Source organism: Onthophagus taurus, chromosome 10 (genome assembly GCF_036711975.1).
Source record: "Onthophagus taurus isolate NC chromosome 10, IU_Otau_3.0, whole genome shotgun sequence".
Taxonomy (NCBI): domain Eukaryota; kingdom Metazoa; phylum Arthropoda; class Insecta; order Coleoptera; family Scarabaeidae; genus Onthophagus; species Onthophagus taurus.
This window is the reverse complement of record NC_091975.1, coordinates 2,073,303-2,087,898: the sequence shown is the minus strand read 5'-3', so window position 1 is coordinate 2,087,898 and position 14,596 is coordinate 2,073,303. Positions and strand designations below refer to the sequence as shown.

At 32.7% G+C, this 14,596-nt stretch overlaps 2 protein-coding genes across 3 annotated transcripts in view; one reads left to right on the top strand and one right to left on the bottom strand.

The window, feature by feature from the left end:
• LOC111428367 (FMRFamide Receptor) overlaps positions 1-14,596 on the top strand; it is a 35,641-nt gene that overhangs the window by 18,734 nt on the left and 2,311 nt on the right. The window contains exons 1-2 of one of the 2 annotated variants that reach the window (XM_071199242.1): positions 578-742; positions 13,719-14,563. In XM_071199242.1, the coding sequence (XP_071055343.1) occupies positions 13,859-14,563 (705 nt within the window). In that variant the 5' untranslated portion in view covers positions 578-742; positions 13,719-13,858. Of the gene's footprint in view, positions 1-577; positions 743-13,718; positions 14,564-14,596 lie in introns of those variants that run through there. The other variant, XM_023063860.2, reaches the window with a different exon arrangement.
• On the bottom strand, positions 1,583-3,848 carry LOC111428368 (inactive CLIP domain-containing serine protease A3-like). The gene is made up of 2 exons (XM_023063861.2): positions 2,156-3,848; positions 1,583-2,100 (listed from the first exon to the last, which is right to left on the bottom strand). The coding sequence occupies exons 1-2, from the start codon at positions 2,748-2,750 to the stop codon at positions 1,643-1,645; spliced, it is 1,053 nt and encodes a 350-aa protein (XP_022919629.2). The 5' UTR covers positions 2,751-3,848; the 3' UTR covers positions 1,583-1,642.

Sequence of the window (14,596 nt, the reverse complement as noted above, 5' to 3'; positions counted from 1 at the left end):
GGTTTTAGTTTCGCAAACTGTAACTCTTTTAAAAAAAGACGTGACAGCGTTCTGGCGCGTTTAAACTTTACGATTTTTAATTCTTTCGGAAACTCCGTTAGAAACTCGGAGATTTCGCTCCACGCGACACAATTTCCGCTTTCAGTTACGTTTCAAATTAATTTAAAAATACTTAAAACTAACTATTATTTCCTTAATTTTTGTTTTGTTTTGTGCCTAAATGTGGAACTTGAATACCATTGTTTAGTGATTCCCTTATTGTTCTAATTAATTGAATAAAGCACCACAACAATTTGTTGAATCCATTTACTAATTATCTGAAGATAATTATATAATTACAGCTTAATTAAATGTTAATTTAAGTTAAAAATGTAAAACAAGCTTTATATAAATATCGTGAGTAAATAAAACTTTAATAAATTCAGAAATTAATAATTTCGATAACACAAAATTTTTTATTTTTATAGATAAAACTTTGCATTGATTTATTTATTTAAATTTTTTTGTAAATATTTGAATTTAGCAGAGTTTAAAGAAAGAAAAATCGATCGTTTAGCAATTGACGTCATACGAAATGTCCATGGAAGCGTGAAGACATCTTCAGGAATCGCCTACGAAATCGGGAACCCGTTTACAAGGCGACAACTCGCCAAGTTCGTAATTAGCGAACTTGTCCTTGTTTACTAACAGTAATGTCGTTCCCGTGATTAGCATGCCAATAAGCCAACGACTACCTAAAGGGGTAGGTAAATATTTTTCGATTATCTACGATTCAATTTCCGATTAATTTAAATAAATAATTAAAGTTTGTTGTGTTTGGTATTGTTTCATGTTTCCTATCTTAAAATAGGTCGAGACTGCTAAAGTTGTTATTAATAAAGTTTAATGGATTTGATTATGAATTATTTTGATTTCAGCAAAATTTAAACTTGTATAATTACTTATTTAAACTTAAAGGATAATCAAGAAGGTATCGGCTTGTTTAACTCAAACTTCGCTGTGTAATCGGATAAATTTGGGATGGGTACAACTCAAACATCTTCAAACACAACCTCTTAATTACTTAAGTAGTCATTTTGGATGTTTTGAAATTGGAGCTCTTGTAATTTGTAATTTCATACATCAACGAAATTTGTAATTATTTCGCATTATGTTGCAAAATTTCCATAGAAAGTGCAACTCCTCGTTCTATTCAAAACCATTAATCATCCCCGGACCATATACCTCGCATAGTACGTCATTAGCAGGACGTTATGGTCTACGTATACAATCCACCAAAATTTCAGATACCGCTAAAATTTTCCGTGGTTCGAAAATTATATAGTCCTAGAATGAATGGACACACTCGACGCGAATACATCGTCGTAAATAATACCTCCGGACAAATTTGAATTTCCCTCTCACGAGAGTATGTAACTTTGTACTAAAACGTTAAATTACCGAGTAATTTAGATATACAGGTCTGTTGGTCACCAAATGATTTGTTGGAGAAGGTTAAACACTCGGACAGTTTGTTGAAATTTATAGATTAATTAGAATTGTACATAAATTATGATGGTATCAAATCGATTTTGAATTACTAAATATACAAAAATATATTTTTAGAACAATTTTCGGGGTCACATCATTAACTAAACAATGCTTAACCAAAACTAGCTATAACCGTATCAATCCATTGTCTATAAACGGGAACATTAACATAAACCCCATATACTCCAGGTAATCCACATCTTTTTCCCCAAATAACCAACCCAGCAATATAAAATTGGCCAGTTGTTGTATCTGCACAAACCAAAGGAGCTCCGCCATCTTGAGTGCAAGCATCCCTTTGGGCTAATCCTCCAGCGCAAATCTCTCCGTTAGGATCTAAGAATCTATCGACAGCACTACCCAGAAGATCTGCTCTACTCATTGAAGCTCTACATTCTTGATATGTTACTATTGGTACTGTTACTTGTTTTTGGGGATTTGTTGGTGCGTCGTTTGTACCGAAACCAGTTTGGCCCCATCCAGCAACAGTACAAGATCTGCCCACGTACGGTGATGTACCAGGAGCTGCAGCTGGTGGAAGACAAGCTGTTCCAACGTTCGTTTGAATACCTACAAAAAGATGTATTAAGTAAAAAGAAATTAATCAAAAATTAGCTTTTACTACCAATTGAAATTGGTGTGGATAGTCTAATAACAGCAATATCATTAATTAATGTCCATGGTTGAGCACAATTAAAATTTGGATGAATCGCTATAGATGAAGCTGTTGAATTTTGTGCAGTTGCCATATTACTTGGTGAATAAACCCCTAAACTAACTCTTACATTGCTTGGAGTTTGTTCGTTTAAGCAAACTTTATGAGCTGCTGTCAAAACAGTTTGAGGATTTATCAAAACACCAACTCCTGTGTAACCAGTTTGATTCGTGATATATGCCAACCATGGGAAAGCTCCTAAGGTGGCTGCACCATCAGCGGTATTCACATTTTGAACATACCTTCTTCCACATTGACCAGTTGGGGATGTTATGAAACAAGCTTCTTGTCCCGCTGGACAAGGCGACGTTGTTGGAGTTACAATTCTTGGATCAATTACATTAGGACTACTGGTGGGTGTTGTACAGGTTCCTATTGGAACGCAAACGTAAGGAAGAGCTGTTGCAAGTTGTCCAGATATATTTTGAAATAAAAGAGATATCAAAAATGTTATTAACAACATGTTCGTTTTAATAAGAGTTTGATGTGAGTTGTTGAAAAACATCGTGACGACTAAATTTATGGTGCGTTCTACCTGAATTTATACCATTATTACAATTAGATTTGTCATTGGAAATTGTCCCGGTTACATCCATTGTTGTTGAGTATGAATATAAATTGTAAATGCGAATAATAAGTGTTATGTTTAATAGAATTTTTATAATAATTTATTATCCAACGTTAAGGTTAAAGGAAATACCCAAATATAATAAAAAAAAATTTAAATTGTTGTTATTTCACGAGCAACTGGAACTAATTTGATGTGATGCACTTAAATAAAACATGAATTTTAAATTTTATTCCTTTTTACAATGAATTATTACTGTTCTTTTGACAGTTGGAAATTATCAGAAAATAAGAAAAGGAAAGGTTTTCGTTGAGAGGCGAGAAAGGTCATTAACTAAAAAAAAAATTGGGGAGAAAAAATAAGAAAACAAGAAGTGGAACTATTAAATTACGAGAAAATAACACGGATGATGTCGAGATCATTTATCACCACCGAGAAAACCACTCGACAAGGTTTTCTTGATTGATTCATCACTTCCGGCGCAAGTTTTACATCTGTACGACACCTAAAATAAAAAATACATCAAGGAAAAGAGTAAAAACATAAATTTTCAGATACAGAAAGATAGATGACCACTGTATATCACCCGGACGTAAATTAATAAAGAAAACTCGTATATTCATAGAGGTAGAAAACTTATGATGAATCACCTTTAGTTTAGAAATTCAACAAAAACAATTTACGAGGAAAATAATTAATTAAAACTTCAAGATAATTGATGATTAATCAATTCGGCGGGCTTAAAAGCTTTTGTCGTTTAGTTACAAAGTCAGAGCTTCGAATAATATCCGTTCTCGTTGAAATCGTGGTTTCACGAAGATCGCGCGGTTTTGCACGTGCAAGTTTAAACATGATGTTCGCGTAACGAACAGCACGCACATCTCCTATGGGATTAGCGTGTGCGAATCCGAGGTTTCGTTTGTTATGCATATCCCATGGTCATAATGCTAATACCTCAACCAACATATGTTAGGAGAATCATTTTGATGTATTAAGCTCTTTGTCGGAATGAAAAGTACAGCAAAATTAATGTAAAGTATAGAATCCAACTTCGAATGTTCCCCAAGTTGTCTATACGATGTATAAATAAAGAACGGTAGTTATAGTTTTAATTGTTACTCAGTGTTAGATTGTTGTCTATTTTTATTGAACTAACACAAGTCCTAGAACTAGAAAGTGAGTCTAAACATTATCTTTTTTAACTAAATTGTTTACGAAAATGAATTATTACAGTTAACTTTAGGACAATGAAGGTACTCGACATTGTCTTCTCTTTTATGTCAAAATCGAGGGAGCATTTCAGCTTTAAACAAACCCACCACCTTTCCTTATCGAATACATACAAAGGAATAACTTTAGTGGTGCTTTCCTTAACGTTTCTGCTGCTTCTCGTGAATTATTCACTTGGAGGTGTAGCTGTTATGTCGCACTAAGAAAGGGCTTTACACGAACTTTGAGCCGGGCGTGCTCACTTCAAAGCTCGTCTCCATGCCGAAAATGGCTTTGCAGCTATTTTATTATGTTATTCACCTGAATACAAACTTCCGGATTGAATTAACAAATTTAAATCATTTTTTTTAAATCAACGATCGTTTACGTTTGATCGTTCGGGTTGAAAGCTTGAAATCGTTGGCGTGGTAACAAATCTCCACGAGTTTTCGAGTATACATCTTCTTCGTTCGCGATCTCTACAGATAAAGAAGTTTCGCGCAAGACCGCACCGTTTCCAGTATTGATACTCCACGTTGTGGCGATAAAATAAATCTTCCTCTTCCAAACCTTTCAGGAACAGTTAATATTTCACACTAACTTTATCTCTGTTTTCTTTATATATATTTTTTTTTGATTAATAATCTAAACTAATCTAAGTAAAGTTTTCTTATTAAGTCGTCAAGAAAATTTCCTTTGAGAAGTCGTTGCAGTCTCATGCATATGAAATGAGCAATCCGAATTAAAAGAGATCTAAAAGCGCCTTCAATTTCCCTTAACCAGATTCAATTTCAATAAAAAGTCGTGATTTTGGAAGGAATTACATTGCGATTAGGTTGGTGACTGTAAACTCTTGCGCGAGTTAAACGATTTATCGGATCGACGCTGGCTAACTTCCAATTATTTCCGGATATCGCCCAGCGGCTGCTGTTGGGTACCTCACCACCACAAAATCAGTTTGCTGCAGGTTTAAACTCGGGATTTAAAAATTGGAATTTGGTATCGTGTATTTCCCTGGATTGTTCGGATTGTAATTTGGTTAATTAAATTATATTCGGAAGAATAATAATTTTGAAATGTTGGCAACTATTTGTTGCGACTCCGGTGTGCAATATGTGTTTTTTTGTGTTATTATTAATACTGGGGGAAAATTTATAGCAGTTAATGGAAGATATAAAGTTTTGAAATTTAATGGTACAATTTTTTCAATTTGTGTTTGTAAAAAATCAACCTCCACAGTTTTTGCCAGAATTATTTCAAAACCTAATCAAATCTGTTGTTCTTGTTTACAATGTGTTTAATTTTAGCTATAGCAGTAGATATCAAGACACAATCAGCTTTCCCTCTATAAAATTTTGTCATATCTCCAACAGCAGTCGAGATATCTGTTGTAACAACTAAAATCAAACAAACTATACGTATTTAATAACTTACTACTCTAGTAGATTCACTTTCTCTTTTATAGCATCGACATATTCCCAGATAATCTCAGCGGATTTTGTTTCTCATTTAATATAAAAATATTTTTGTACAAATTAGATCAATACGATTCATGTTTCAGTGAAGTCAATTTATTGTTGACTGATCGACTTTGAATAATTGACGGTGCATGTTTTCCACGCTGGGGAAAACTCGCGAAAGCGTGAAAAACCAAAGTTCGCTCTATAATGCATCTTTCTCCATAGAAAAAGATTAATCATTCTGCGAAAAATTGCAATCCCACAAAATCCCTATATTTCACATCGGGATTTATTACGATTTTCTCAAAGTTTCTTCTAAATCCATTTGAATATCTAGAGTGGAAAAGAATGATTTTTATATTATTCATCACAAAATCATTATTTTCAATAGAAAATAGTTTTTCTTATATTTTAAAGGTCACTTTTTCTCGATTGAATGAAGATAGAAATGGATGCGATTCGAATGCTAAATAAGAGACAAAGTTTACTCGTTAACCAGTTAGAATTCAAGCAGTAAAGATAGTTCGCGTTACTAGTTTAGTTCTAGCACCTGCAATTCAAATGAATCATTACTAATTTGCGGTTATTGTCCACAATCAAGGTGAGATGAGTTTCAACAACAAGATGTTAATCGTGTTAAGATAACTAAAACAAATTGCTTCATTCTCAATTTAATCCGTTAAAACGGATTAGTAGGAAGGGAAATACAAATGTGGAAACTCGATCGGAACTTGATAATATGGAAAATCAATTGAGTTTTAAATTCGAGGATTCGAATATTTGAATCCGAGGAATTTCGTATTCCGGAAGTTGGACAGCGTGTGGAATTCGAAACCACTGTGATTTGAGTCATTGTTGAAATACAACGGGAGATTTCAAGGTGATTTTAATAAAATTATTTATTGTGATTAATTTTTTGATTTACCCAAAAAGAAAAAAAGGAAAAGCTTCTTCAACAGATTTCATTCCCTTTCTTTCGTCATAAAAGCGGGTATATAAAAAATAAATCCTCTTTCAGGATTCCCTTCGTTGTTAACACAACCTTTTTCTCTGCTTGTACAGCATACAACCCCAATTTGGACGAAGTAACAAAGTCTTATTACTCAGAATGATTCTGAAACGATGTATATTCGTCAATAGAGCTTGGAATGTAGTCTATTTTCGTCAATATAATTTCTTTCATTCTGCGATATTCTTTTATATCATATTTTTAGTAGATAACTTTGTGTAAAAAATGTCAGTTTAACATCATCAGCAAATAAAAAAGATTCTAAATCACGCTTGGTGAAGCACCTGGTGGAGAAGGATCTATGCAGCTGTCAGCGGCAGTCCATAAAAGTAGAGTATTAAGGGATTTATATTCTGGGGGTAACGAGTTGAAATCTTATTCAAATAATGGGATGTTTTTGAATTTGTTTTACAACAAAAAAAATTTTTTTTTAATCGGCGTAGTCAAAAAACTTGTGTTATAAAAGTTTAAATCTGTTCTGTAAGAAAAGAAAAGTTTTTGAAAGATTTTCCGGAAATTGATTGTATTGCACCCAGAGGAGTTCCGAAATACGATTCGGGGTCGTTTTTCTCACAATTTTACAACTCTATTGTTGTTGAAGTCGTTGATTTACTTTACGAGACAAGTTTTATAACCGTCGCAAATATATATCCATAATAAATTTATCACCACAATTTCTTGTTTTTTCTGTAAGCATATATTACAGGAACATTTAAGTTCAGAGAAATTTATACGAAAATTAACCCGCTTGGTAACCAGGTGGAGTTGATTACAACATCCTTCCTAGATAAACTAAAACAAAGATCTTTATGATAATAGAAAACCATTAACCTTGTTGATAAATAAGTTTAGAAGATTTAGTAATTATTGTATAAACGAGACATCCGGATGGTACATGGCAGTAATACATCAAGATTAACCAACAATGGCATCTCTATTTTGGCCCTGTACGTACTCGAGATCGAAATTATCCGGTCGCTAATAGGATATTTACAATGGGATATCGAACGCACTTAGGGGATTGGCAAATAGGACTGAACGCGTTTGGTTAAATTCCCGCGGGATTTCGCGACGTCATCGTAAAGTCCATTATCGAATGTCTCTGTAAACGGTTAATTGTACTCTAAATAAACCTTTTCAACACAAAATAAATCTTTCAATTCAAAACCTTTAAATCGATTGGTTTTAAGTAATCCTTTTACAACATAATTAAACAGTTATCTACTTATTGAAGACTGGATACTGATAAAAAAAGACTATATATTGCTTGAATAATGTTAAATATTGCCGGCAGAAGAATAATATATTTTTTATAGCTTGCAGAACACTATATACTGCTTCCACAACACTAAACATTACAGGCAGAAGACTACTAATGAAACTATATACTTGTCGCAAAAGACTAAATAGTACTGGTAGAAGACTAAATATTACTTATAAATAGTTATAACTCAATAAAAATATACAACAATGCGCTGAATAACAAATGAAACTAGTTTTAACTGTTATGCAATGCTAGACCAAGAACTAGAAGTTCCCAGATATCACAGGATACCGATAGCAGTTCAGATATTGTCTTGAATGTCATGTTCTGGTGATATTCTTAGACGAAGAAACAAAATTCTGAAAGGTCATTTTATTTTATTTCGTAATTTTTCTGTTCCACCACTTCAAGATACTCCGCGTAAGATTGCGGACATTCAATCGAATGAATTTAACATGAAGAGAGTTATTGCACGATCGCTTCTGCGACGGTTTTTGAAAATATTTACAATTTTTGTTCACAAATAAAATGTAATTTACATTATTTGTATGCAAACAAACGGTACACATTTAATTACGTTCATTTAACGTGTTTGTTCGCGACAAATAAAGCTCCAAAATGAAAATATAAAACGAAGTTGTATCGCGTTAACACAAATTTAGACATTTCTTCAAACTCAATTTCAAAATTTCTTTCTTACATTCTTCTCTCTTAACGCAAAACTTCGATTGCTTCAAACTTATTCATCCCGAAAACCCCAAAACGCGGTAAATGTACCGTTTTCGACGTATATAAGAACAGTTTCTTATCCGGACGTTCCGGGAGGTCCGGAACTCGAAAGATACGGCCGAGATTTATTTCTTTCTTACTCCGCCAAGTTTCGTTTTAAGCGAAAAATTGTTACTTCGTCGTTTCTCTCTCAATTCCTAAAAAAAAAGAAAATTGAATGTTATTAATAACATTATTTTTTATTTATTCTTTTCGATTTTGTGTTTATTTCAAAGAATCCTTTTTATCTATTCTACCTTTTTCCCCCAAAACGCTCAAGTCGTAAAGATACTCTATAAATTTGAAATGGTTTACCCGAAAAGGATAAAACGAAAGAAGGGTTTTATATTTTTATTCATGAAAAAGGTAAGAAAGATCTGTTTTTTTTTATTGATTTGATTTCCTTTAGTTGAGATTGATAAAAAAATCGATTCTTAAAGTTAATAATAGTTGTGATTAGACTTGTTTGAACGAGAAAATTTGTTGGATCAATAGTAATCGGGTTCAAGGGTGGTAAAAACTAGGAAAAAATGCGCTCTGCCGTCGATCTGCGATTGATGGACAGGAATCAATCCGTTTTCAGTCTTCGGTTCGAACAAAACCAGTTCGTTTAGAATTAAAATTGATGTTTGCCGCATAAATAGGTTGAAACGAAAAATTTAAAGCTTTGAATAAAATATTTCTTTTTAAATGTTGCGTTTTAAAATTCAAAGCATAAAATTCCTTTTTATCTCGATTTTTGACGCATTTGTAAAGTTAATTACGACCAAAATTTCTGTTGGTCAAGCTAAAAAGAATATAACAAAAGAATTGACCCATCTCAACAACCCAATTCGTTTCATTAATGAAACCGTACTGAGAGTGGACAGTCTCTCTCTCGTCAAAGCAAAATCGAGTTTTATCTGATTGGCCAAACGAGACCAGCTCCCATAAGTTCGTTATAGCGGCCGAAATGAAAGTTACGAGTCTGAAAATTGCCCGATATTAATTCTCGTAGGATCAAATCCTCACAAATCCAAAACCAATAATTAACGGATTTATCTCGATAAAACCCATAAACATTTCTTTTTCGTTTTGAAACATTATATTTACAACAAAAAGATTTTTTTAAATCATAAATAATCTTGGATCGAAACTTTTCAAGATGGATTTAGAGAACCCCAAGAGAATTTTAAGAGTTCTTAGATTAAATTTCACGGTGGACTTAACTTTAAAACTCGATTTCATCTGCTCAGAATTCCAAATAGAATATGCTAAACAACATCCCAGTTATTAAGCTAACTCACATATTACCCTCAATAAATTTAATATAAAGCCAAGTTAAATTGAGACCAAATTGAGAAAAATCGAAAGACTCAATCTTGGGAAATGAGATAAAGTTCATACACGGTGAATATCTTAGGGGCGTTTCTTGGACGTTGGCCGAATTGTTTCTCGCACTGATTTTTCTCGGAGAAATTTGCAAGAAAAGATTGCTTTTCGCTCGAGATTCTCCCCGAACCAACATCGAGACTTCGTACAAACGACGCGACTCGAATTCTTAAATAAGAACTTTTCCAACCCTCACTTTCTATCCTTGGTAAAAATTTTTTGTTGACTCCGCACCATTTGATATTAAATTATTTAAGTAATTAATCAAAATTTGGTTTCAAATCTGAATTTGTTCGGTATTTGCATTCCTATTAACAACGTGACCTCAATAAATCATAAATTAACGTTATACGGCGATTATTACGGCCAAAAAGCGATGACGAGTTATACGAAACACGATATTTTAGCAACGATCCTCGTAAATCTCCCTGTTTTCCAAGCAGGTGAAACCACTAGCAGGTTTCATCCATTTTGGTTATATTCCAGGATTACAACAGCTTTCACAATGGGATTACAAGTTTGTAAATTCAGTTATTATTGCTACCATTACAAGATGAGGTAATATTGACGATAATATAACAATACAAAGATAAGGTATTAATATAAATGGAGCTGATCAAAAAAAAAATTTTTAATTAATTATCAAACAAAACAAAATACCCTCTTAAATTTCTAATTTCGTACTGACGCCACACAGTGGTCCGAAAACACTCAAAACCCGATCGAAAATCAATTAAAAAAAAAATTTTATAGTGTTGTTTTTTTAAATGTTACATATATTTTAACTATTAATAGACTCTTAGTGAAGTTTATGCAGTCTTTGGTGTTTTATAATAGCTACTGCGCGAAATAAATTGCTATTACAATTACCTTATTTTGTATAAGGAAATTTTTTAGAAAACGACACAACTTTAGAAAACAAAAAAGATGGTGTACCACTACTTGAAAATATTGTGTCGTTGGTTTCTTATAAAGTACAGAAAGGTCTTCATTTTACGACTTTCCAAATTTCAAAAGATGTTTGTTGAAAAAAATTACAACCATTTCTATTGACGTCAATAAATACTTATATTTTTTGACCATTCAATCTTTTAAATTAAATATCTTCCGAGCGAACAAAATCGAACAATTGTAGCTAAAATTTTTTTATTGCTGAAGGTATGGTGTACATAGCATAAGAAAGAAATCTTGCGCCAACGTGCGCCTTAACCAAAAAATTGGCAGTCAAAGATTACTTAACACATAATTGTGGATCTTATTTATCCTTGTTATGATTTTCGTTATTTTGTTGCTATGTTTTGGTTTTTATCTTTTCTATTTTGGGTAGACTTCAAACAAATGAAGATTTATTTAAAAGACTATTACTGAGCTCCGATCCATTTATTAGTAACTTTTATAAAGAATGTTCAGAAAGATATAAAAATATGAATGAAGACATGAAAAATTTACTTATACTGGACAAGTCTCTAGAAGAAAAGGAAGGTAAAGAAGAAGATGATGATGATGAAGAAAGTGAAGAAGAAGACAATAATGATGAAGAAGACTCCAACAAATTGAGATAAATTTTGTTATGTTGGTGAATATAACAAAATATTTTATATGATCTCGAATAATTTGAAATGTATGTGGACTATCTCAGTATCATGGGAAAATTCTACTATAAGTGGCTTCAAACTTACGTATTATGGTCTCCAATATCACTTCAAATTAAGAGCGATGAGTTTATTCTCGAATAGTTCTTAAAACATTTTTAGTAAAAGCTAAGTAAAATTGAGCTATCTAACCAACTAATTCTGCCAATTAATTTTGCCACATTTTTATCAAATTCCATTTCTGATAGGGTAAAAAAATATGGGGCGTTCCATTTAAAATTTTCGACTTTCTTACCATTGAATATGGAGAAACGATAATTCAATTTTTGACCACCCTGTATAAGATACTTTAATACAACAAATGACAATCTGTTTGACAACATCTCAAGAGTAATCGTGCCAATTTAGAGCTTTTTTGAATGAACGTTGGCTGAGATATAAGGTTTTAAAGAGCATAAAGTAATTTGCCAAAGAAAAACTTAAAAACAAAATAACTCGAAAACGAAAAATGGTAGGTACCAATAACTTTTATCAAAGTCAACTTATTTTGTCGAATATAATTAAAAGGTGCATTAAAAAATATAGCATTCCATTTAAAATAACGAAGTTGTGGTCTACATCCGGTAGACCGGAAGTGGCGGCCATCTTGAAAGTATTTTATATCGAAAGCTTCGAATGAACAACCCATGTTGTCAAAATTTCAAACCGCTACGAATAGTGGTACCTAAAAAAGTTCTGACGAACCAGTTACGTGAGACATCCGGTATAGGTCCTCTATAAAACAATTTCGATAGGAATTTGCGATCACGTAATTACACAAAAAAATGTGAAGTAATATACGTCTAATGTTCTGCACAAAATTTTATAGTAATATTCTCCTTTAAAGTCCTAATTTATATGAAAAGAAAATGAGTATGAATTTAAATAAAGTACTGCTTGCGTAGTACTACTTCCGGTTGACGAATTTAATTCAAATTTTGACACAACATTACCCTTTTGGTCTTATAATCATATGCCAAGTTTCATAAAGCTAGCTAATTGCTAACACCAAAATAATATTTTCGATCGGGTTTTCTTGCCGCTCGGACCACTGTGCGCCATCTTTTGTAGCTGTTTTAAATCACAACATTTAAATGAATACAAACATTCGATATTGTTGACAGGCAACAACAACACTTTTAATAAATATTGATGTTTGTGAAATGTTGTGTATAAAAAACAAGTAAATAAAAGCCTAAAAAGTCTGTAAGCGCACGGCTAAATTCGAAACTTTCTAGTTTTGTTATTCAGCGCTCGATTGTTATATATTTTTATTGAACTAAGGCCCACTTTTACCACCTCTTGATAAATTTATCCGATTGATAAATTGGCGCTCTTAGCCAATGAGAGCGCTTAAAACCGTTGTAACCATGGTAATTATCTATCGGTTAAATTTATCAAGAGGTGGTAAAAGTGGGCCTAAGTGTACAATTAACACTAGACCTAGTATTAGTTCAAATTTGACACTAGCAAAGTTACTATGTACAACTAACAATAGACGCACGTCTCTAAAGACGGCTAAATTCTAGTTCTACGTATAGTGTTAGTTCTACATAGTAACAGTGCTAATGTAAAACTAGAACTAACACCTAGACCTAGAACTAGAATCATTTGGGTTTAGCCACACGTCTCTTAAGACGGCTAATATATTAAAATTTTTATTATTAAACTGAATAGTTCAACAAAAATATAGAATAAAGCATCGATTTTTCGACGTAAAACTCCGTATAGGGGTTAAATGTTATTGTTGAGGTTGGAGGGCGAGTATTTTCCGACCGCAACGGTCGTATTCAGAACAATTGGTGACCCGCGGTGCGACGCGAAACGCTCTAAACCCGTTAATAATATAGGTGTATAGAGTTACCCCCCATAGCTGAAATTGCGTTTTGCTGATACAAGGATCTACTAAAACAAAACAAAAAAATTTCTTTAAACGAAAAATATTAGAAATAAAAAAAACTATTTTTAAGTTATAAATGTAAATTGTACCAAATTGTTCTTATTTGGTCCATGAAATCTCTAGATTACACCTTGTTTACATAACCCATCCAATCAATAACCAATTTACCGAGTCAAATCCCTTTACAATTTCACGACCGCAAGCAAATTGCACAACATCTCCTCAAACCAATAAGAACAATTTAATTAATTCGAGATACATACCTAATTAATCATTTTCTTTGTTTGTTGCAGAGATTTTCATTGCGAAACGAGAAAATGGAACTAACAACCCAAAAATTCCAACAACAAACATTATTCCTAAGCTGGGAGCATTCCGGGAAAAAGAAGAAAATATAAATCTAAAAAAATAAATCACATTAACATTGACCACGATGAATTATAATAACGAAACGCTTTTAGAAATTATCGATGATAATGGAACTTCTTGTTTAGATTACGAACCGTCAGATTTCTATTGGTTCATCGTAAACGGTATCCTATTGAACGTAATCGGCTTCTTCGGCATCCTGGGCAACATCATTTCGATGATCATTCTCTCGCGTCCGCAGATGAGATCAAGCATAAACTATCTTTTAATCGGCTTAGCACGTATCGACACCGTTTTAATCATAACGAGCATCCTAATTTTCGGCTTGGTTGGAATTTATCCATATACAGGATGTCTTTTTAATTATTTTTTCGTCGTTATGCCACATATTGCTCCGTATTTATTCCCGATAGCAACAGTTGCACAAACAGCTTCAGTTTATTTAACCGTAACTGTCTCTTTTGATCGATATATCGCCGTTTGTAAACCTTTGAGAGCAAGATCTTTGTGTACTTATGGTCGAGCAAGGATTTACGTGATATGCATCGTGATTTTTTCGATTTTATATAATTTACCTAAATTATGGGAGAGTCAAATTCGAAGTGATTTTCACGAAGAGGCCAATATGACCGTTTATTGTATCAGACCATCCGAATTTAGAAATAATAACGTTTACAAATCGGTTTATATTAATTGGTGTTATTTAATTTTTATTTATTTAATACCGTTTTTGGCGTTAGCTTATTTGAACATCTGTATTTATATACAGGTAAGACTCATGGAAATCGATGAAATTGTTGGA

Coding starts and splice junctions, on each gene's coding strand:
- LOC111428368 (XM_023063861.2), bottom strand. CDS start 2,750: ATGTTTTTCAACAACTCACATCAAACTCTTATTAAAACGAACATGTTG. Junction 2,101..2,155: donor ATCCACACCAATTTCAATTG/GTAGTAAAAGCT, acceptor ATCTTTTTGTAG/GTATTCAAACGAACGTTGGA.